Raw genomic sequence first — 23,766 nt, forward strand, 5'->3', positions numbered from 1 at the left:
TGCTAATCAGCTGCTCCCAGTCGTAAAAACAATACCCTGTGGCCAAGGTTACGCATGGCACAGCCAGGAACGCAGCAGCGGATGGAAAAACCCATTTGGCGGACCAAAATAGAACAATGACTACTTTCTCTGGAATTTGTTTATCCAGATTTTTCCAATGGAGCTAACGGCGGGGTCTGGTTCCAGAGCGAAGAGGGCAGGCCTCAAGGAAAGAGTCGACCAAGTCAATGTCAGAGGAGCTACAGAAGACGAGTGCGCTCTTTTCCCCACCCCCATGTTGAAATTACTTTTAAAAATTCAATTCCTATTTATGACCTCTCCTTAGACGTATAAAAAGAGCGGCGTAACAGAACAGATGGAGACACGGATTTGATTTCAATGTAGTTTAATTGATGATCACCAGGCTGTTTCCCTTTTACAATGGATCTGCAGTAGTTCTAGTTTTACCAGTCAGATTTAAAGAGACAGAGAGATATTTGATATTGCACATAGGAAGGAAAAAAAACAGAATCAAGATTAATACAATGCAAAAAAAAACAACAAAAAAAAACCAGAGAAAGAGAGAGAATCAAACAGAACTACCAATACAGCGTCTTCTTAACAACATGTTATAGGGCAAACAATAAAAGCACAGCCCAAGATTATATTACTGTAGTTCATGTCAGTACCAGTTAAGACAATAAGCATTTTTTTTCCCTCAAATATACCTCTTTAAAATAGCGTTGTCTTTTTTTTAAAATTATCTTCATGTTAAACAGTTACATTCAGGATTATAACTAAATAAATCACATGCAGAGAGATTAGATGGACAGATGACACCGGATGCTGATTCTGAAATCTTCTAATGCAGCTATGGACGTGACACAGAACCGAAAGATGCACTTTGTTCATCCTTTCTGTAGCTTGACGGTGTTTTTGTGTTGTTTCAGGAGTTTGTATGAGCTTGTCACTGACGTTGGTTTCATAAGACAGGGTAGTTTAGTTTTCTGTCAGGTCTGTTCGTTCGGTGCGATGTGTAAAGATCTGGGTTCGGTAGGTTAATAGAACATGTGGCTCTTCTGTTTCCGTCTGTATGGGTTTGGAGTCTGCATGTGTTTCAAGTCATATTCAGGAAAAAGTTGCAGCTGCAGTTATTAGTTATTCGTCATTTATTTTGAGTAGTTCACGTGGTTGTAGTGGGAAAAAAAAATAAGTTTAAAGGTTTTGTTGTTCCTTAACCAGAAAAAAGAAAATCTATTCTCTACCTTTAATTTTTATCTAAATTGGTGAAAAAAAAATAATTTTTTTTTGCCCATTTTGTTTTTAATCCAGCAGCATTCATGTGGTCGTACCCACTCTACATTCAGAAGAAGAAAACAGATCTCCTGTACAGTGCATTGTTGCTCCTGTGAGGGTGTACAGGTCATTATTGAGCATTTCACAGCATTCTCTGACAGCCTGGAGAACCCCAAGGCCGAGTATTTGGAATCTGCCAACTTAAAACACAATATTTTCACAACAAATCATTGCAACAACTCAAACCATCCATATTAACTAAAAACAAAAAAAAGCAGCTTTTTCTTCCAAACTAATCACATTTTCAAAATAAGCAGTGAAAACGACCTTTTCTCAGAGACATTCAGGTATTGTTTTTGACCCTTCATTTGCGCCCTCCAGTAAACCAGCTCCTTCCAAACTAAGACAGTGTATTTGTGCGTCCCCAGCTTTTTTCTTTTTTTTTTTTCCTTTTTTTCCTCAACTGGCATCAAAATAACAAATTCACCAACAGTGGGATAAAATAATCTGTCTTTTTTTCTGAAGCATCACAAGTAGAGACAAAGGTTACAATGAAAAGACATGAGCTTATGCATCAGCCATCTTTGATTTAAGACTAAAGAACAGCAGATGGAGCACACAGGTTTGGAAGATGAGGTATAGAGCGCTGTTATGAGCCAGTTTTACAGCAAAAGAAATTGGCACTGGTGTCCTGCTAGCATGAGGTAGCAACGATGCGTTGCCTTCTGTGGAGATGATTAAAAATTTGTAAGCCAAGAATAGTTTCTTGTTTATAAAATGTAAAAGCTGTGACAACAACAAGGTTGCTTAAATAATAGCTCTTGATGGCAGTAGTGGGTGATGTGGCTCTCCACCCAGAGTAGCATGGCTTGGGGATGCCTAAAGCACTCAAAAAGGAATAAAAATTAGTTTTCTTGTGCTTATTTGCTTATCCAGTCAATGGAGAGTGGGACCCCCTGGTGTTCTGAAATATGTATACAATGCCAGAAAGTACAAGCAACTGAGGCTGAGGTTAGTGACAGGTTTTTAAATTAAAAGGTTACTTCATTGTTTTTAAAAGGCTGGTGACCATATTTAAACATAGTCATTCAAAACACTTTGACTGACCAAATCTATTGAAGAACATAATTTGCAATTTATGAAACTTTGTTATATTTGTGAGGACAGTTATCCTTTCAATGCTTTTTTGGCGTCGGGACTCCCTTTGATTGAGACAAATCCAAAAAACATGATGGATAAAAATTCAACTTGTGACGCCCAAAACTATTATCAACAACAATTTTACTTCCTGAAGGGTTACGAAATTAAATACTGGGTTTGCAGAATTGTTTATGTGGAGTTTGGGGGCTTGTCCGGGGTGACATTAGTGCCAGAAACACCACTGCTTCCTGTTCAAAGCTCAGGTTTGAATCAATCTTTAACAAATAATAGACAAAAGGAAAAAATCTAAACAATGGAAGGCAAAATATTGGTTGAAATGTAATTCTTATTCAAGCAAAAAATTAAAGTGCCTCTTTAACTCTCCAAACAACTTGCATATCCGTTAAAATAATGCTATTCTAAAACATCTGGTTGTGAACCAGCAAAGAAATCTGCAGTGCTCTAACAGAAATGTAATGGCCTACAAAGAAGAAAAATAATTTAGTATAATTAAAAATGTCCGGCCTATGCTCACACACACAGTTCTACACCTGACACATTCCTGCATTTCAACAGTGTCCGGTACAGCCACATAAAAATCATTCATGCTCTTTATAACATTTCCTGGGAATTACAACACGCAGTTATTTTCTATAGAGATTTTGCTTCGTGTCGTTATGGTTGAGGGGAGGGAACATCACATTCTTGCATATTTTTTGACACTACAAATGAATTATCTCCTGTGACGACACTGACGATCTGCACCTTAACGACGAACAAAACTCAACATTTAAACTCTCCTCTCCCGCTTCAGAAAAGTGCGTTTGCATTTGGTCTGACATTCCTCTCCACGACGACGTGGATCCAACCTGATATTTCCAGGTTCAAAAGTAAATGTTGGGTTGGAAAATTCAGCTCTTTTGTTTTAGAAAAGTTTGTGCAGTCAACTCTGTCTGATATTTTCCAACTGCGGCTTTAGTGTGTGTTGAATAATCGGTTATTTGAAAGTTGTATCGGTTTAACTCGCCCTCATTTGTGGCTCTGCTTCAAAAGGGCTGACATGTCCCTAAAACATCCCCCGCTCTCTGAAAGCCCCACCTAAAGGCACGTAGAATAAAAGCAGCCTCCCACAGCACCCTTCACACGTTTGTTTTTCTTGTAAAATAAACCCAATCATACAAATATTGCATTTTCCAGCGCCATATTGTTACCAGTGATGGGGCCGCACAGAAGAGCTTTGCTACATTTGTCACAGGTCGCCGCCTGTTTTCCCCCCCACATCGCTTTGCTGTTGTATTGACAGAAATGGCTTAATGTGGTTGAACATAAGGAGACGACGACAATGTTTCACCTTCTTCTCACTTCGTTTGAAATTGACTGCGCTGATAAACAATAACTCTTAACGCGTACTGGAGAAATACGGCAACAAAGACAACCGCATAGATTTAACGAAGCGTCACGTGAATCAAGTCGAAGCGTTCCTCTGCCTGGCGCCTACACGGGTTTCACTTGAGCACGGACAGCCGAAGACTGAAGTAACCTATCAACACCCGAGGGCTGACTAAAGAGAGAATTAACCCTATGCAGCTCGCTGAAACCATCGGAGCTACAAATGCAAGCATCATGCAGCAGCTAAGCTGTGAAAGCCAAGGGAAAAAAAAAAAGTTTCAAAAAGAGCCGACAGAGGGCGGAACCTCCTACAACTTCAACCACAGAGGACGGGTAGGAGCAGTTTTAGTCACAAAACATCTATTTGTGTCGTTATTAAGATCATACAAATGCTACTGAGCTGAGAGCTGGATTGGAAAAGGACGTGTTGTGTCGTGGAGGGACAAGAGAGCTTTGAATGATGTGTTCATGGTAACGGTGGCTGTGCAGTCTGTTAGCGGGTCACTGCTAAAGCAAGTCATGTTGGAAAATTCTGATTTCATTTAGATCTCAAAGGTGTTTTTTTTGGGGGGAGCAGATTTCCAATCGGTGCTTGTCAGTGGTTGGGTTTTTAGATGCTCTTGAAAGGGATTGAAGCTCAAAAACCGTGAAGGTCAGCGAAGAAACTCACAAGCGTTATTTTGCGTGCTAACCCCAACTACTACAAATCACAGGCCTAGGAGTTTTCAGCGACTGATTGTTACAGTGAGAAGCTTTTGAAGGAGCGTCGAGCGCTGCTTGCTCTCGCTCAAAATCCGGACGATGAGAGGGGACGGCGGCGGGATGAGACGGGCAGCGGTGATGGAGGAGTGGGTCGGGGGACGGATGAAGCTCAGAACTCGATCTTGCAGGCGGGGAACGACTCATCCTGCATGACGACGGTGCTGCTGGAGGCCAGAACCATGATGTTTAGGTCCTGCTGTCTCTCGTGGGTCTGCTGGTACCAGTCCCGGGTCACCTCTGTGTCATGAGTCGGTATCACTGTCACCTGTCACAGCACAATTGGATTGTTCAATGAAAGGAACAGGAGGGAATGTTCGGCGCTTTGCAAAGTATCTGGACGTTTTAGTCAATATGACGACCAAGAATTTCAATGAGTTTAAATTTCCTTGAGTCCAACAACTCAAAATGAAGCTGCAGATTTTGATATCTATGGATGAGGGATGCACTGATCCATATTTTTCCACTTTCGATACAGATACACATATCTGTGGTTTAGTAACGGCCCATAGCGATCCGATACAGAAAAACTCTGCTGAATTGAATTACATTTTTTCTTTTTTTTTAAACACAGACATAAATGTAGTCAATTACTAATTTATTTTCCAACTTTGCACCACAGGGTCACACTGAAATACACACCTAGCTTCACAAGCTAGGTCAAACACGTAAAAACAAGTTTCATTTGTTCAGTCAGTGCAATTAGGAATATAACAGATAATGCAAAAATAAATAATAGAGAAAATGAAACTGAACAAAAACAATAGGTTTGGTCAAACATGTTAAAAATAAACTACCACAAAACTTCTTTCAAATGGCTCAGAAAGTGCAATTAAGAATTGTAAAGATAATGTAAACTAAATAATAAAGCATGATGTACAAAGCATAGAATTAGACTGAAAAGATCCGCCCTTATGGATCAGGCACATTATCACCGATACTCGATCTAGAATATTTTTTCAATATCAGTCAGGACCGATACAGATATTAATATCGGATCAGTGCGTCTCCACTACAGACTGAACTTATTGTCTCTCTGAGATTGGCTCAATAAGCACTTAGCAAAAAAAAAGTTGCCATTTCACTTTCAAGTTCAAATCATGCTCTATTCTGCTGGTTTATCACATAAGACACTTTGAGATTTGAGACTATTACATGACGAGATGTGAAAGAGTTTTAACTGTTGCAAACACTGCAGTTTCCATGTGTTCTTGTCGAACGTGTGAAGGTTTCAGATACCTGTAAATTGGAGCCCCACTGAGCTTTCCCCTCCAGCAGAGCATCCAGAACTCCACGGCTGGGCTCTCCGCTTCCCGGGTCATTCCCGCTCACCACGTAGTAAGCAGCCCGCACTCTCTTGAAGAACTCCTGGTCCACGTTCTTGGCACTGCAGTGGTTGGGCACGTAGGCCAGGTCCACATACACGGGCGGTCCCGGGGGAACGGCTGTACTAGTTTTCTGGGAGCTGTTTCCTGGATATGAGGGAAGACACACAGTGGTGGAACGAAGGAGAGCAGCTCATTTATCAACTGAACTAATTACTTCCAATTTGCATATAAACCTCAGAGAAATACATCATATAAGCTACATTTACTACCAAGCCGATTAGACTTTCTGAGTCACTGCAGCCAAATAGACAACTTCCAACCTTTTGAGAAGTTTAAATGTAAACATTTTACATTCAACCAATAAGGTTCTCTCTGACAGGAAATGAGACGACCATTTCTCAAAAGATCATAAAACAACATAAAAGGAGTATACAGTTTTAAAGGGAAAAAATATCATAAAGTAGCTTTTTAAAATGGCATGTTGAACATTATTTATGCACTTCTTAATGTCAACGAAAAAAATCATTATTGGGATTACAGCGTCAGATTATGATTGCTGACCAGCTTTGCACATCTCTGGTGATGAGCTCCATCACCCTAAACTTTTAACTCACTTCATATATTCCCTGTTGGTTTCAAATCAGGACCGTGTCTGGGCCTCTCTGAAACAGTAATGCCACTTCCAGTCAGAAGACAGATAAAATCTAAATCTGTTGGAGGTATGAATAAGTTTGAGGCTCATATGTGTTGAAAGAATCCTGTAATTCTATTTTGTGTATGCTGTATACTTCCTATATGAGTTTATAAACAATAAGAGTACTCTACTTTGAGTAACTATTTATTGATGATAGAGATAATGTATTGTAAAATAAACATTTTCCTGCTTTCGAGTGCTAAATAAAAATGTCTAAATCAAACATTGCTGTGTAAGGAAGTAAATCTGACTCATTCAGAATGAAAATGAGACGGCATCTCTAAAAAAATCATAAAAAATGTAAAAGAATCAGAGAATCAGTTTTGAAATATAAACTACTTCAGTAGTTTATATATATGTTTTAATATAAAATGGTATGTCAAAAATATATACCCATCGGAGTCGCAGAAAAAAAATCACAGTATTATCTGGTTCTTGTAGTAGAAGCTTGAAAGTCTTCTGTTTGTAAAGATTCCCTGAAGAGCTACTAAAATGGATGTTGTTGAAGTGTTTTACCAAAGACTTCTTCTAGAACCCTTTTATACTTCACATCGTTGATGTAGCAGCAATCTATGCTTACTGATACCAAAAGACTGCTGGAATAGGTTTAATGACAAACAAGTTGGTATATTTTTGTCTTTAATGGCGTGACAATCAGCACTTCACAATGTAGAGAGTTTTTGAGGAAAGGCCTTGAGTCCAATGCAGTACTTTGAAATCACAAATCTGATTTATTTATCAAAAGACATGAACAGAAAACAGCATTGAACTCTCCCTGGGAAATAATTTGTGCGACTATATCTAACATAATTTGAATTAGATTTAAGTTAGTCTGGGATCTGCATATTTTTCATGGTGATGCTATGTTGAATGAAATGTGGACTTTAACACACCTGAACTGCTCTTGATGCCGTTGACCAACCCTTTCCCGGGGTTCAGGAGCTCACTCCTCGAGCCTTGCGTCTCAGACATTTTGATCAGTCTAGAGCTTCTGTCTGTGTCCTTTCTCCTGAGGGAGGCAGAACGAGGTGAGCCGGAGTCCTTGGACTTCACCGGAGTAGAAGACCTCTTCCTGGCATCACCCTTACGAGCAGGAGAGGCTGACTTTGGTTTGCCCTTTCTGAGGCCTTTCTTCTTCAGAAGTTTCTCTGTGCCGCTGTGGTCGTTGAGAAGAGCCTCTGGGTCGACCATGCAGACATCTGGATGGGGCGGGTGGGGCAGGGGGTCCTTTATAGGGGCCGGGAGGGGATCATGGGGTTTCTGAGACGAGCGTGGTGAAGATCCATGGTGGCTGCTCCCAACACCAGAGGCAGATTTGTCCACTGGCAGATGCTCTGCATCTTCGTCAGAGTCCAGATTTCCCTCAGCAGTTATGGATGGACACTCCTCCGTTTCTGGAGGGACATCAGAGTCTGACTGTGAAGGTAATGACTCGCTGACTGATGTTGGGGGTGTCTCTTCCCCGGCTAATGTGACAGCTAAACCAGAGGACATTGCTCCCGTCCCCTGGTGTGTCCCCTGTCCAGCTTCACCATGGTGACTCTGAGCGTGATGGCGCCTGTGCTTGTGCGACCTCCTTTTCACTGAGTGTTGCTCGTGCTCGTCCTCGTCTCCTTCCTGGGAGCGGTCGCTGTGTCCGTCCTCTTCACCTTCATCGCTGGAGCAGTGGTGAAGACTGGGGTTGATGAAGGATGGAGAAAGCTCACCCTTGCGGTGTTTATACTCGCAGGATGAGTAGGCCTCAGGGTAGGCAGAAGAAGTTGCTCCAGTGTTCAGGTCAGAGGGACGACCAGTCTTTATGTCTGCTTTGCTAGGTTCTTTGTGGTAAGACTCTGCTGAGGTGGACATTGACGTAGTATGAGAAGTGGCGCCCCATTCCTTAGTTTCCTCATCTGCTACTTCATCTCCGTCATCGTAGTCTGGTGGAGGGGTACCTGGATAGTCCTCAGGCCTCTGCAAAAGCTCCCAGTCTGATAAGCTGCTCTTTCTCCTTACTTCTAACCTCACTGATGGCTTTTCTAAGAAGCTTTTGTCCTCCCAGTTTTCTGCCTCCGCTTGTTTCCCAGTTTCTATTTTTTCACTCACCTTAGGGTCAGCTGTTTCTTTCTCATCTTCTGTACTTCCATCTTTACAAGTCTTTTCATCCAGTTTCTTCTCTTCTGTCTTCTGTTTGGTACCTATGTCCCTAATTGTTTCTGTCTTTTCGTCTTTTCCACTTATTTCTTTTTCCTCTATATGGACATCTTCCTTCATAGGTTCAGTAGCTCTGTTTGTCATTTTATCCTTTAAATCTGTTGTGGCACATGAGGTTTGAGTGGCTCCAATGTCACTTGGTGGAGTTATTGAGGCTGCATGTTGAGTTGTTTCTGTTGTCACGGCAGGTTTAGACTCAGTACTGGTAGAGGTGATGGTGACGGTCTCTTCCTTTGTGAACTGAACTGTACTCTCTGCTGAATACGTTTCAGTCTTTGAGGAGAAAGCCTCCTTTGGGTCAGACACTTGGATTTTTTGACATTCAATGCGGCATGGCAGGGTGCTGTCCTCCAGTTCAAGTGTTTCAGGCTCCTTTTTCTTGGACCCCTTGTCAGAGGATTCAGCCCTTTGGAGAGGAGAGACATCAAAGTGAGTTTCTGATGGACTGTCTGGGACATCTACTGGTTTTATGCTTGGTTGAGAAGTTGCAGGGATGGAGGTTGATATCTCAGTACTCTGCTTTATATCAGTTTTTTGCTCTTGATCCTCAGGCTTCTTGGGAGTGGCAGATGAGTCCACAGAAGATGGTTTGGACATTTCTCCTGCAGGCTTCGTCATCACCTCCAGGTATTCGTCCCTCTGGAAACCTCCGAAACATGAGCCTGTAGATACGGCTTTAAATGGAAGTTCCTCCTTGGCCAAAGGTACCTCAGACATTGGTTGAGCTAAAGTTGCAACTTTCTCTCCCAAGTCCCGGCTGAAAAGAGCAGATGTTGAGGCAGAAGATGAGTAACTGTACAATGTAGAGGAGTATGTTGAAGAAGAGTTTGTTAGGGTGGTGTAGGAGATATCTGATGAAGTAGTTTCATGTTCTGTCATGATGTCTGTGCTCTGAACATTTCGACTTTGGCTGAAATATCTAACGTCACTTGACTCGGGCTGTCTAGAGGCGTCTGGGAGGCCAGCGGTTTCTTTCTTTTCCACATTCAGCCCAACCTGACTGTCCTCAGAAAGACCTCCCGATTTGCTCAGCCCACTATCAGATGGCGGAGGACTAGATGCAGGTTTGGACATTCCCTCAGAATGATCAGATGTCAAAGAGCTGCTTATCAGTGTTCTCGTAGATGTTGCTTCTGTTGTTTCTTTTGTCGCAAATTGAGACTCTGGTGGATGTAAAATGCTGGTTTCATCTTCCTTTAGCGCTTCAGATGAAACATGATCTATAGGTGGCGACCTTGTTGTCGGTTCAGATAAATAGTCAACTTTGTCGTTGTGTTCCATTTTTGTTTCATCAGAATGTTTTTGAGTATCTTCTGCTGCGATACCGCCTTCATCCGTTTTAGGTGTTCTGTCTAAATCTTGACTCTTTGTCTCAGATTTTGAAGCTGTTGTGTCTCCAATTGTGCTCTCCTGTTTGTCAGCTCCATCCGTTTTGCCTATGTCTATGACTTGTGAAGCTGAGCCATCAGGAGTTGTTTTACAGGCTGACTGCTCTTTGAGGAAACCTGATTCAGACAACTGGGACATTTTATTTGAGTCCTCTGTCTCCTCCAACTTAGTGCTGTCATCAGAACCGCGTCGGCACATTTCTTTTTCTGACTGCTCCCTCGCTCCCTTTTCCATATCTACATCACTCGACATGTCCTCTTCTTCCTCCTCTTCATCTTCCTCTTCATCATCGTCAACACTGAAATCCTCTCCCTCTACCAGCAGCCTTTTGTCCACGAGGATCTCTTTTCCCTCTGGAAAATGTAAAGACTTACAAGGAACAGAGCTGCTAATTTTACTGAAATCAGATGCCAGGACATTATCATCTATGTCATGTCCCACACACGTGGCTGAGGCGCCACTCCTTGAATCAGCTGGAGGATCTTGGCTCAACACGCGTTGAGGTAAAATGTCTTTTTCTGCAGGTGAATGTCGACCAGATGGAGAGCCATCTTTCTCCTTTGGACGATCAGAACTTCCCTCTTTATATTTGAATGACTCAGCATACTTTTCTTTCTGTTCTTCTGTCTTCTCCTTCTCTGTGACTTCTCCAAACGCTCCATCGGTCGCCCCTAGGTCTGTGTGACCCCTTAGAGCTGAAACCGTTTCTTCCCTTAATGAGGTGCCTGCAGGCTGAATGTCAGCACTGGAGGAAATTCTCTCACCCTCTTGTGTTGGTTGTATCTGAGAAGTTGAAGCACCTCCTTCCATCATTTCTTCTTTCTCTTTCTCTGATTTTTCAGGTTTATCTTCTTTGGTACTAAATGAGTATGACTCGGCAGCTTGGGATGTTTTGTTGTCTTGCATGTTTGTGGAGAAATAGCTCTTGTCAACACAAGGTGAATCTGCTCTTTCTTCTCTCTGACTCTCTTCCTCTTGGCCTTTCTCTCTGTCTTCATCTCTAGGGGAGGCACTTCGGCTGTGGTGGCTGCTCTTCTCGCTCTCTGTGAGGGACACTGGGCTGTAGTCGACTCTGCTGAAGGACAGCGGTTCTTCTTTGTACTGATCATCTAATAGAAACATGGCTCCTCCAGTATCCGTCTGGCTCGCTCTTCGGTTATCATCAATGCATATATCAGAAGTGGTATCAAAGCCTAGAGAAATCTCAGCATCTTCTCTTCTCTCTGGCTCTTGGCCTTTAGGGATGGGCTTTTCATCTGGATCATATTTAGATGCACCAAAAGTTTCTGTCTCATCTCCAAGGCTTTCACTTATGATCTCTGTTTTTAAGCTCATTTTTTCACTTGAATCTGTTTTTACACTGCTGGTGGTGTCTCTAGCATCTTCAGATTCTTTATCAATCATAAAATATGAACAAGGCTGTGACAGTCCTGGAGATACCACCTCCCTTTCTCTTTCCATCTCCCTTTCTGCTTCTTTTGCTTGTTTCTCATCCGGTCTGGTCTTTTCTGAGCCACATATACCTGAGCTCAGCTCAGACAATATGTGTTTCTCTTGCTGGAGTGTTTCCTCCACACTGGACTGGCTTTCTGAGCTCGAAAGTGTGCTGCTCCTTGGTTGGCTGTCGGTACTAGATACTGTTGACAACATGGGCTTTGTCTCAGTGGCTTGCAACGCCGGTTCTGCTTTGACAGCTGCAGTACTGCAAACTGCTTCCTCCTCCTTTGATGTAACAATATCAAAAGTCGACTCCGGCTTGGCAAGTGGAGCAGCTGTGGTTTCTGTTTCCACAACATCTTTGTCAACTTCAGGTGAAAGTCTGCTTTCTTCTTTTCCAGAGTCTTTGATGTCCTCATCCAGGGATGGTTCCTGCATCGTCAGAGTGGGTATGATCACCGCGGGAAGCTGAGATGCAGGGGGCTTAGTTTGGTCACTTGTTTGGGGAGTCTGCGTTAGAGTCACACACACAGAGGAAATATCATGGTCAGATTTTCTTGACTCTACTGACAAAGGCCGGGAACCTGCTCCTCCCATGCAGATGTCCTCCTCTTCTTCATCCTCTCTGTCTTCATCTGATGACTGAACCACAAATGCAGGATTGTAATCTGAATTGGTGGCCAACATTGCTGCTCCTGATATTTCCTGTGCAGGTTGTTTGATGCCTTTGTCCTGGTCTTTCTCCTGCACTTCCTCTTTCTCCCATTTTTCCTCTTTAGTTTGATCTTCTTCAGTGTACTCGGGCGTTGCTTTCTCTGTGACATCTACTTTTATGCACACAGCATTCTTTTCTGGAACCAGCTTTACATCTTCAGCTGGTTTTGTCTTTTCTTTGATGTCCTCAGTCTCATAAGTGTAGTCCTTCTCTTGCTCTTTCTCCATTTTCTGTTCTTTGCTCAGTTCGGCAACATGCGCGTCGTCTTTTTCTCTCTCCATCCTCTCTTCTGAGCTAATAACCTTAAATTCTTTCTCTTGTTCTTGTGGCTCCCCCTGGATATCTCGGAAAGACATACCAATGTCATCTTTCATCACAAATCCCTGTTGTTTTCCTTCTGAGAAAGTTTCCTTCCCTGGATGGATTCCAGACAGTTTATCAGAACCTTCTTCAAGTCCATTTTCATCACCAACACTTGTTTCTTTTTTATCATCCATCTTGGATTCTGACAAAATGGGATACTTATCTTTCCCATCTTTCTCCTCTGTGATGCTAGTTGTTGGAATGTGCGTCTCCTTGACGACCTGACTCTCCTGCTTCATTTCACCTTTTTCTTCTTTAAGAGCTTCAACCTTAGATGACTCCTCGTCTTTTGTGTCAGAGAGTGGTTCAGTGGTGTCCTTCATTTGTTCTGACATGAGTTTTTGGTCAGTAATGTCCTCCTGGGGTTGTTTCACAGAAACATCTCCTTTATCCTCCACCTTTCCATCCTTAGAAATTTCAGCAGCGTCCTTTTCTTTCTCCTTTTTATCAATAACACATTCAATAACATCAACCTTTTCATCATCTTTCTTAAGCTTAACTACTTCAACATCAGATTCTTCTGTCACTGTCTTTGTCTCTTCTTTGTCAAGTTTTAAATCTGATGCATCATCCTTGGTTTCAACTTTCTCCTGTTCCTCTGTGGGAAGAGAAACACCTGTCGTTTCTTTAGTTTCCTGCTCCTTGCTGGGTTTCTTGTCAGAAATTGTGTCCTTAGCTGTATCTTTCTCCTCCGTGGAGTGCAGGACATCTACACCATGATCGTGAGCTGCCGCTTGTTCTTCTTTGGACAGTTTGATAGGGATTTCCTCCTCTTTCTCTGCTACTGTCTCTTTTGCTCCCTCTGCTGTTCTTTCAACTCCACTAAGATCTTTACTGACTTCTTTGTCTTGTTCGTCTCGTATCGTGGGAGTAGCCTCATTACTGACGTCCTTTGGGGTTGCTTCATCTTTGATTGTTTTGACAGCTGGTACATGCTCACTTATTATTGCATCATCTTCTACTATTGGAGGTGCTTTGATAGCCGATGTGACATTTTCATGTGCTTTCTGCTGCTGCTCTTCTCCTGTGATTGGTCTTTCAGGTGGAAGCATTGCTTCTTTGCTTGTTGTAGAGGATTCAGTATCTTTACCTATGATTTCAGGCACTTCGTCCATTTTGGTAACTTTGACTGCAGCTTCAATGTCTTTAATTTCTTTGTGCTCTCTTTTTTCTTCAGTTGTTGGCTTACCGACAGGAATTTCCTCCTTACTTAGTACCTTTTCCTTTTCCTCAGACATACTGGACTGAACAGCCAAAGTATCTTCTATCTTCATGGGCTGCTTATTGTCTTCTTCTGTCGTAGGTTTAAATAGGGATGCATCATCTTTGAGTGTAGTTAGATCCTTATTTTCTTCCTGGCAAGGCTTAGTGCACGGAATATCTTCCTTCTTTGAGATTTTCTCTTCCTGTTCAGTTGCTGACCTGTCTGCAGTGATCTCTTGACTCACTGCTACGTCTTTCTCTACTTTGGTGTGGCTGAATGTCAAGATTGCATCTGTACTAATTTCTTGCTCATCATTTTCTTTCCCGGTGAAAAGGGCTTTGTGTGTATCACTAATTTCTTCATCTTTTTTCGTCTCTTCTTCTCCTTGATCTGTAAGGGGCTTAGTGGGTGACACATCTTGTTTTCCCACTTCTTTTTCCTCCTGCTCTTCTTGTAGTTTGATGTCTGATGAGTCTTTCTCCTTTTTCTTCTCTTTGGAAGACTCAGAAAATAGCACATCATCTGTCTTTCCCTCCCCCTGGCTCTCTTCCTCAACATCGCTGATATCTGATGGCTGAACCTTTTCAACATCTTTTTCGTGGGTCTTAATATAAAAAGTATCCATGTCTTTCTTCTCATTATCTTTTAAAATCTCTGCATCAGAAAAGTCATCCTTTTCCACCTCTACTTTCTTTAAGTCACAACCAGTTTTGAGGTCAAGTTTATGCTGTTGTATTCTGTCTTTCTCTGTCTGTTCATCTTTGGCTTGTTTGCCCTCAGAAGGCACACCTTCTTTCTGTACTTGCTCATTGGTTTTGGTCTTATCTTTTTCTGTCTCTTTGTGATCATATTTAATAGCTTCATCAACAGCTCCAGCATCCTTTGCAGGTGTAGTGTCATAAATATCCTCCTTTGTGAATATTTTCTCTGCCTTCTCATCCACAACGGATGTCACAGTTGAAACCGATTCCTGAATGACAGATTTCTGATTTTCTTCTTCCTTGGGTTCTTTGCGACCTGGGACCTCATCCGTATCTTTTTCATGCGCTACACTGGTGACTTTAATAGCATATTTATCGTCATCGTCATCATCATCATCATCATCATCTTTTTTATCGTGATCTAAGGAACTACTCTTCTCCTCTGGGAATTTACTTGACCCAGGCACTTTAGGTTCCTTCTCTCCGATACGGCTGAAAGGATCCTCTTTGTCAGATGATGGGAGGGAATCCTCTTTGGCCCCAACAGGTAGTTTAGTTTCTGTTAAAGACGATGCAACTGCAGACATTAATTCTGCCCTTTTCGCTTCGTCTTTTGGCACTGACGCAATATCTTTTTCTGTCTCTTTTATCACTACAGCCTCTTTAATGTCCTTTTCAAACGATTCATCCTCAGATCTTCCAGACACTTCTTCAAACTGGCCTACTTTCTGTCTGTCTACTTCTTTCTGCTTTTCACTTTCCTGGTCATCCTTCATTTTGGTTTGGCTGTCCTTTGTGGTAACTTCTTCAGAAAGTGCCTCCTCCTTAAGAAACTCAGAATCCAGGAAAACCTTTGTCTTGGTTTCTACTGGAGACTGATGAATTGGAGAATGAGCAGCACTCGAGGGTCCGGACTGTGGAGGAGAAGCCATTTTTACAGTGATGTCATCTGGACTGAAGCAGCGCTCTTCACTCTCTGAGGTTACTGAGTCAGATCCAAAGGGTCTTGTAGGCACAACAGAGGAAATGTCTTTAGGAGCTACTGCATCGATGTTTTCCTCCTCCACTGGTAGATGGTCTGGTTTGATGTCATGGTGAGTCTTTTCTGGAGATCTACTGCCAGAAAGCTCTTCATTGTCTGTTTTTTTGCTCTGCGGCATTTGAGATGCAGCATAACCCTCTTGAAGTTTTTCAAGAGAAATGTCAACGTTAGGGGTTTGGTCTTCTTCCTCTTCGTCTTCTTCTTCCTCCTCCTCTTCTGTCTTGTCAGGAGCTTCAGTTACCATCTTCTCCTCTGCAATGGGGAGCTGTAAATCATTAGGCGGAGACTTGGACAGTTTGTCTTCTTCTAAGGAAGGTGGTGACAGACTGCCTGCAGAGGGTGGCTGCTCTTTGCCTGGGCAGGTGCTTACTGGCGTTGAAGAAGAAGCTGGGGTCTTGAGCGGTTCCTCAGCAGGGGCTGCGGCAACAGATGCCACTGACTGATCGTCCGCAATAGACGTAGGAAAGGAGGACATTTTGTCATATTCTGTGATGGACGTAGCAGAGGACACATGCTCCTCCTCTGCCAGGGGAGCAGTGATGATGTTGGTGAAAACAGACACTTGCTCCTGCATACCTGGAATGAAACCTTTCTCTGCCATGGCAGCTGCCTGCATCTCTCGCATGCCATGAATGTCCACAAAGGAACCCGTCTGATCTGGAACAGAGATGTCGTAGACACCAACGTCATACTGGAGGTGAGGGATTCTCTCCTCCGCCTCCTCGTGGATCTCCTCGTCAGAAATGGTCTGCTCTGTCTCAGAGTAGCCAGGGATCATCTCGTCCTGGATGTAGAAGACGGGTTCAGCTGCAGCGGCTCCTTCCGTGGCCACCGCAGAGGGAATCTCACCTGTTTTGTTTTCGGCTTCATCTTCAGGCTTGACTTTGATCTCTTCATCTGCTATCACATCTAAGTCCTCTACCTCTTCCAGTTCAGGTTTCTCCAGCCCCTCCTCTTCTTCCTCCTCCACCTCTGCTTCTTTTTCCTCCTCTTCTTTTCTGGATGGAGTCGTTTGGAACTCCTCTGCTGTCAAAGCTTTGTTGAACAAATATTCTGATTTCTCCATTTCTTCCGTTTCGTGTTTCCTGTCAAGTCCATCGTCCTTTGCCTCTGTCCACTTTGATTCATCTTCATCCACACCTATTCCCATGTCCTCCTCCTCCTCCTCTTCCTCCAGGGCTTTCTTTTCTTCAGCGGGGGGCTCTTCCTCCACCTCCTCCTCATCCTGAGATGCAGCTCCCTCATCCTCAAATGTTTGAGCTTCTTCTAGTTCTTTCTCTTGAGCTGATTCTTTGTCTTTCCCTTCAGCTTTTGCTTCTGCATCTGGAGCTGACACTGCCTTTTCAGGGGACTTTGGTTTCTGTGGGATTTCTGAAACTGCATCTGGCGCTTCAGCCTTCTCTTGGATTGGGCTTTCTGCCGTTTCCCCAGGGGAAACCTTGTCACTCACAGGTAGCTCTGCTGATACAGCTTTTCCTTCATCTTTTTTCAGTTCTTCGAAATCCTTGCTGAGGTCTTCAGGTGTGGATACAGCTGTTGTACCCCCAACAGCAGCTTTTTTCTCAGTGGGTTCGGGTTTAACAACCACAAGCTTCACTTCGTCTGCTTTGGGTTCAGCAGGTTCAGCCTTTGTGGCTTTGCTTTTTATTGTCTTGGTTTTACTTGACGCTTTTGCTTTATGTAAGGTCTTTCTGACTTCAGGTGTGAGAGGTTTCAGGTCAGGTTTGGTGATTTTTCTCAGCTCAGGTTTGGATGCATCCTTCTTCTTGTCCTCTTTGGACTTGGCCTCTTTCTTGTCATCTTTTTTGGCAGAATCATCTTTCTTTATTTTCTTTATCTCTTTCTTCTCCTTGTCTTTCTTCTCGTCCATCTTTGATGCCCTTTCCTTCGAATGCTTTTTCACAGTTTTCTCTTTCAGTTTTTTCTTTTCTGGCACTTCAGTTTTAGATTTTATCGTTTTGGCTGGCTTCTTTTCCTCTTTTTTCTCTACAATATTTTCCTTTACAGAGTCACTTTTTGCTTCTGTTGCGTTTGACACATCGTCCAGTCCATCAGCTTCTTTCTTTGATGTCTTTGCTGTGGTCTTAGGGGAGGATTTGAGACTTTCTTTGCTATCCGTTCTTTGTTTTAACTTGGTTTGCTTAATAACCGATGGAGGAGCTCCTGAAGCTATGTCCTTTTGCGTGGCTACAGGATACCTCAAGTAGTCGAGATGTTTTAGTTTTTCCAGTCCCTCTAAGATCTTGTTTTGCGGTGCATTCCCAGGGAACAGCACTCTGATGATCTTTTCTGTAGGGTTGGCAGGTAGCCACACGACTAAGGCTGTAACTGATGTCAGGTAGGGCACAGATATTTCTCCTTCCTTCCCACTGGGCAGCACAATGCCAGTTTTGGCCTTGCTATTGCCAGCCCACTTCTGCATTAAAAATTGCATCTCTTTGCTATCTTTTACTGGGTTAAGAATATACATATCTAACCTCCCAACTCCCATCTTATGAAAAAGTGTAATGGGCTCGATGGTGTTGCTGACCACTCGATACAGGGGCTCTGGCTTGATTCCTAGTTTACTAAGGTGCTGCAGAGTAAGCGAGGCTTCTTCAATGCTGCGTTTCACTTTGAGATTAGACTCTGGTAAACGGAGCTTCTCTGGCACGTTGAAGAAGACTACGCCAAGCTCTGGAGAAATCAGGTTTTTCATCCAGTCGCTGTAGTTTGTGGAGCCTTGTGACTGCTCCTCCTCCTGTTCTGCTATCTTCCTCTGAAGAAGCCCGTTGATACCCGGGAGGTTGTCAGCGCCGATGTGGGTGAGCAGAATCGAGTCGATGCGGTCCAGGTGACGGACCAGTTTCCAGAAGCAGGATTTCCTCTCGGAGCCTCCGTCCACTAGGATGTTGAAGCCGTTCACGGCAAAGAGCGCCGAGTCTCCTCGTCCTCCGGGAAAGATGTAGCAACATGGCTTCGATAGTTTCAGGAAGCCTCCGGAGGTGGGGGGCTCCAGCAGGTCGAAAGGCGAGGGGACGTCTACGGTTTCAGAGACATACTCTGTGAACTCTGTGACACCCTCCATCTTGGGGAGAACAAGCTCCGGGTTTAGCTTGTACTCCAGGAACTCCCGCAGGGTTTGTTGCTGTCCCACGGAGCTCCAGCCCACCTCCCCACGGCAGGACACAGTGAGTGTTGCCTGCTGCTTGGGGGCTGCTGTTCCCAGCAATTCACTGACCTGCAGAAAAGACACCAGAGCATATCGTAGTCAGTGTTGGCACACATTAACATGGAAAATTACTGACAGACTGCTGCATCCTAAATGCACAAGGGAGCGTTACCGCAGGTCCTTCTTCCCAGCAGCTGTCAGACTCTATAACCATCACTCCTCCCAACAAACTCAATAAGTATTTACACAATGCTGGCATTTTCACAATCACCTACTCTGTTCTTACCTATTTTCTAAATAAACTTTTTGTTTTTCTGCACTGATGTACTGTATTCTAAATTGTCTGTCTTTTTAAATGTTAAATACAAGTACACATGATGTACATTTTTTTTAAAAAGTGATCCGACGCACTTGCACATCGCTTGAATTGTGAGTCTGATCCGTCTATTAATGAATGCACAGTTTTCCTTTTGCAGTCTTATACAGGGTCTGGGAGTACCCGTATTCAAATCTGCACACAGATTCCTTATCTAAAGGATTTAGGTCTGGACTTGGAGTCAGTCTTTTTATTACACGAGCATACTATAACTTAAACCATTCCATTGTTAATTCATCCCAAACAGCGTGGTGTTGCCACCACCTTGCTGCTTGAGGATGGTGTGCTCAGGGTAATGTGTGGTAGAATTGATTCTGCTATAATATGACAATGTGAATACTTTTGCATATGACTAAATATCTTTCAGTCTGCCAAAGCTGAGACCTTATATTTGTGTTGTAACTGGTAGCCAGAGTTTTTTGTGTTTTTTCATCCTGGGACATCTGTCCTGGTCATATTTCACAGATCAAATATTTAATTTAAGATGGATGGTGTTCATTCAGCTGATAGTTTGTGCTGAATGAATCTGTCCTTGCGTTGGTGTAGGATATAAAGTCTCACCATCCAGACAGAATAATGATAGGTTTGGTTTCTGTTGAGTTCGCTTGCTCCTTTTCTCCATTCAGCCAGTGTCCCTCAGAAGGAGTCAATTAAATGTGGTGGTGTCACCATGGCAACGCAGAGGAGCAACGGGAAAGTTTCCTTCCAGGGTCGCTCTGTTTTTAGCTTCATCCATCATCCGATCAGTTTTCTGCAGATAATTTGCCCCCATCAAGAAGAACCTCCCCATAGCATTATGCTGCCACTACTGTATTTCAATGCTGAGTGCATGTGAAATACAGTAGTAGCAAAGTCGTCAATACAATGTAAGGCTAATCTCTTGACTGTGTTGGATTAACTGATTATTGATTGAAAAACAAAAGAATTTTATATATATATATATATATATATATATATATATATTAGAGAATTTGAACCAGGTGAAACTTAAAACTGTGCCACTTGAGTAGGTTTAGGCAGAATGTATTTACAAAGTTCTTTGTAGTTTTTGTACAATTTTGACTTAATTACTGCTCAGAATATGTTCTTTCAGCTACTGGCCTTTAAAAAAGAGACTAAAATCGATTAATTGAAAACTAAATTAGTTGAGAATTATTTCAATAATTGTTTCGTCACGATTAATCCGATTAATCATTTCAGCCCCTTTATCATGAACTTGCTATTACTTCCATTTCTAAAAGTTGTACAACTTTGAGTTGGCCTATTGCATAAAATCTCCCAAAACTACTTTGACGGTTGCTGCTGCAGTCATAAAAATGGTGCAAACGCTGCGACAGAGACTCACTGCAGGATCAGCAAAGATCTGTGAAAAGGTCTGATGGGTGAAAACTCCGGTCTGGAGAAGAAGGCCACTGTGATCCGAGCTCTGGCCGCTCAAGATCAGCAGCTTGTGTCCTGCAGAATCTGTCACGAGAGACTGGATCTGGGGCGAAGAGAAAGAAACGGAGAGGAAGCGACAGGACAGTTAAAGGAGGAGCGGCACGATAACCGTGTCAGAATTAATTAGATCTAGCAGAAGCGTCAAGAAAATTAGGAGTACTTGGCTTTGTTCTAAAACTGCTTCGTCGTCAGGAAGCCTCCACCTCACCTCTGATACGACGGTGTCGTCTGACGGGTTCACAAGCACCACGATCTCTAGGACATCGCTTTTATGGTGCAGAGTCCTCTCTCCTGTAAGATGAGAAGCAAAACATGGTGTTATTGTTTCAGGGTGGTAGACCGGAAGCAGCTCAGGCCTGATGGCGAACAATCTGACTGGCAGGTTGCCAGACCTTAGCCTGTGTGTTGTGTAGACTTCCTGTTGGAGCACATCCAGACATGAGTGTGAGGAAGATTTACTATAGTGGCATCTCCACCTTATGTGGGGCAATCCCTACAAAGAGGCAATCAACCCACTTGTGCCTCAGTGCTAGAAAAGAAGCAGGAAAGAGGTCACTCGTTGGTTGCCCCAAACCAGGAAGACATTACATTACACACTTTGCATCCAGTTGAACTGCATATAATTAGAGATGCAAATCTTTCAGTGTTTAGCGATTCGAATCAGAAATGATTTCCAATTCAGAAACCAATTTTTCTGTTCAAACTGTCTTATGTGACTGACAAGAGCAAAAGACAGTGGAAACAAATAGAACAGTTATTTAAAACAATTCCATAATGTTCCACATACTGTATCAAATTCAATCAGTTTGAGCAAAAATAGGTTTGTGCATCAAATTCTGTAACATTAAGCATTAAGCTAAACTAGCTGCCTGGCTTTTTCTTAACCTTCCTGCGGTCTTAGCGTGATGCTAGAGAGAAGCACAGCAAATCTCACGGTAGGACAGCGGGCGACGTAGGGGGAGTGTCCCGTCAGACCGTCAGTTTCCGAAACAACACACACACAAAAACCTTGTAAAAGTGCAGTTCAATGGTAAAAAGCTTGCAGGGTCCAATGGACCTGTCTCTTAAGACCGCAGGATGGTTAAATAAAAAAATTATCAAAGCATTTTTCAAAATGCATACAATTTAAATGCATTTTAAAATAGATTTTTCAGCATTTTGGATCGATTTGGAATTCCCAGGACCAGCAATTGCAATTCTCTATAGAATTTTTTTTTTTTGCTGTACCTCTATATATAATGCTATTTTAAAAACTTCATATTTTCAAGGCTAAAAGAGTTGGGATAAAGAAACCTTTTTAACTCTCCTAAGCTTCAGCACAATCCAAATATTAAGGAGGTCTAATAATAAGAAAAGCTCATTGACTACATTCAGCACTTTCCTTGAGTTGGCAGCTCTAGAGTTTGTCTGAAATTCAGCGCCGATGTAGAAAGCATGTTGTATATCATTTCATCAGATCAGACATTTCCAAAGAGCTATAGCTAATAATGACAGCCTGAGAAAATAAAAAGTCAGTCTTTTGAAAAACTGAGGACTATCAGCAGTTTGGGGCTCACTGAACCTTTTCAGAAGTAATTTCATCCATGAAGGAAATTATTTTTGCTCTCAATCGGTTACCGTCTGTGACTTACGAGTGTCTCAATAAGTTGCTGATTAGTAGATGATAATCACTTTGCGTTTGTCTGTCATACAAAATCTCAATTAAATACACCTTAAAACCATCATGTCTGAGAAACAAAAAATACTTTTAATCTGCTGGCCTTTGTATTGCGTGGTTAATGAGAGGCGATCTAATCAGTGATAGTCAAATGTGAACAGTTGATACTTCAGCAGAAATAGGGCCACAGATGTGTCTGGTTTCACGGTGTGTGTGCTTTTAAAGCAGGGCTTCTCAAACAGCATTAGATTCAGGCCAGAGACCCCCTCAGCAAAAACCCAAGAATGTGTCTTTTCATAGGTTTTTTTTTACTATTCAATAATTATAAAAATTTAAAACATAAATGCTGCATCATACTTTCCGGTTTTAGTTTCCGGTGAGTTCTTAGGTTTCCTTCAGCAGAGTCACCCACAGCAGGGCTGCTGGACGGTTCCTTCTGTCCATTTCGCACTTGCTAGCTGTGCTTGTTATGCTAGCTTGACGAGCAGAGCAGCTTGATAAATTTGACTGGCAGCCAATCAGAAAGACGAGCTTGGTAAATAAACTATATTTTATAATAATGATTGGAAAACAGTATTTTATGATTAAAAAATATAATTAAAAATATATTATTAAAAAATACTACTAGTCAATATTTTTATTTGCATTTTTCTTTCTCTTCACTCCGACATTCTGAGCCCCTCCTATCGCCCCCTGCTGGCTCCCACTTTGAAAAACACTGATTTAGACAACAAAGACTAGAAAACCTGAAGGAAAAAGTTCATCTTTACTCGTCCCCCATCTATGTGAAGATCAATTCATTTTACCCGAGTGACAGAATGGCCCTCTGACTCCCTGATGTGCTTTTCTCAGGTGAACTGAGGGAGAAGAGACCGCATTAGCTCCTACTGGGCGGCTGCTCGCTGACTGGTACAAGAGGATACGACAGCAACAATGGCGCTCTGTCTGAAAAGCGGCGGTTTCCACCAGCCGTGGCCACCGAAGGGAACTGACTGTCGGCATCACTGCCGGCTTCGGATCTCTCACATCAGGTTCATATTCACTTCCACTTAAAATGAATGCGCCAACACATTTTTTTTGTGCAGCTGAATAATGAAAGAGGAATTCAAAAAGGACATTTTGATTTCTTAGTAACCGGTTTGACAGAGGGGCAAAACAGCTGCGTTTTGAACTGAAATTATATAAAGAAGTGATTTTTAAGTTAAGTTAAATAATAACGGTTCCATATTTTTAAGCCATTTTTAAAAACGTTTGATTTTTTTAGGATAGTAGGTGAGGTTTTTGAAACAATTCTACTGCTGAAAATGTTTTAATGTAATTAATTGACCATCAGCAGGTGCGGACCATGTATAATTCTGAATTTATTTATCTAAAATCTTGAAATTTAACAGTTTAATTTATCTGTAGACACTTTATTAATATTGCTTTTTATATATGTTTTGTTAGGGTGTATTTAGTTACTGTGCTGTAACAAGTGAATTTCCTCACTGTGGGATTAATTAAGGACTTTTCA

The 23,766-nt window shown here is 42.4% G+C and overlaps 1 protein-coding gene across 2 annotated transcripts in view; it reads right to left on the minus strand.

Moving 5' to 3' along the window:
• Positions 1 to 368: 368 nt before the first annotated feature.
• Positions 369 to 23,766, minus strand: part of map1ab (microtubule-associated protein 1Ab) — a 75,386-nt gene continuing 51,988 nt past the window's right edge. For both annotated transcript variants that reach the window (XM_081607753.1, XM_017305223.2), the window contains 5 exons: positions 20,805 to 20,887; positions 20,502 to 20,639; positions 7,479 to 18,849; positions 5,803 to 6,035; positions 369 to 4,831 (listed from right to left, as the gene is read on the minus strand). In XM_081607753.1, the coding sequence (XP_081463879.1) occupies positions 4,676 to 4,831; positions 5,803 to 6,035; positions 7,479 to 18,849; positions 20,502 to 20,639; positions 20,805 to 20,887 (11,981 nt within the window). In that variant the 3' untranslated portion in view covers positions 369 to 4,675. The remainder of the gene's footprint in view (positions 4,832 to 5,802; positions 6,036 to 7,478; positions 18,850 to 20,501; positions 20,640 to 20,804; positions 20,888 to 23,766) is intronic.

This window comes from Poecilia reticulata, chromosome 6 (assembly GCF_904066995.2).
Source record: "Poecilia reticulata chromosome 6, P_reticulata-male-v2, whole genome shotgun sequence".
Taxonomy (NCBI): Eukaryota; Metazoa; Chordata; class Actinopteri; order Cyprinodontiformes; family Poeciliidae; genus Poecilia; species Poecilia reticulata.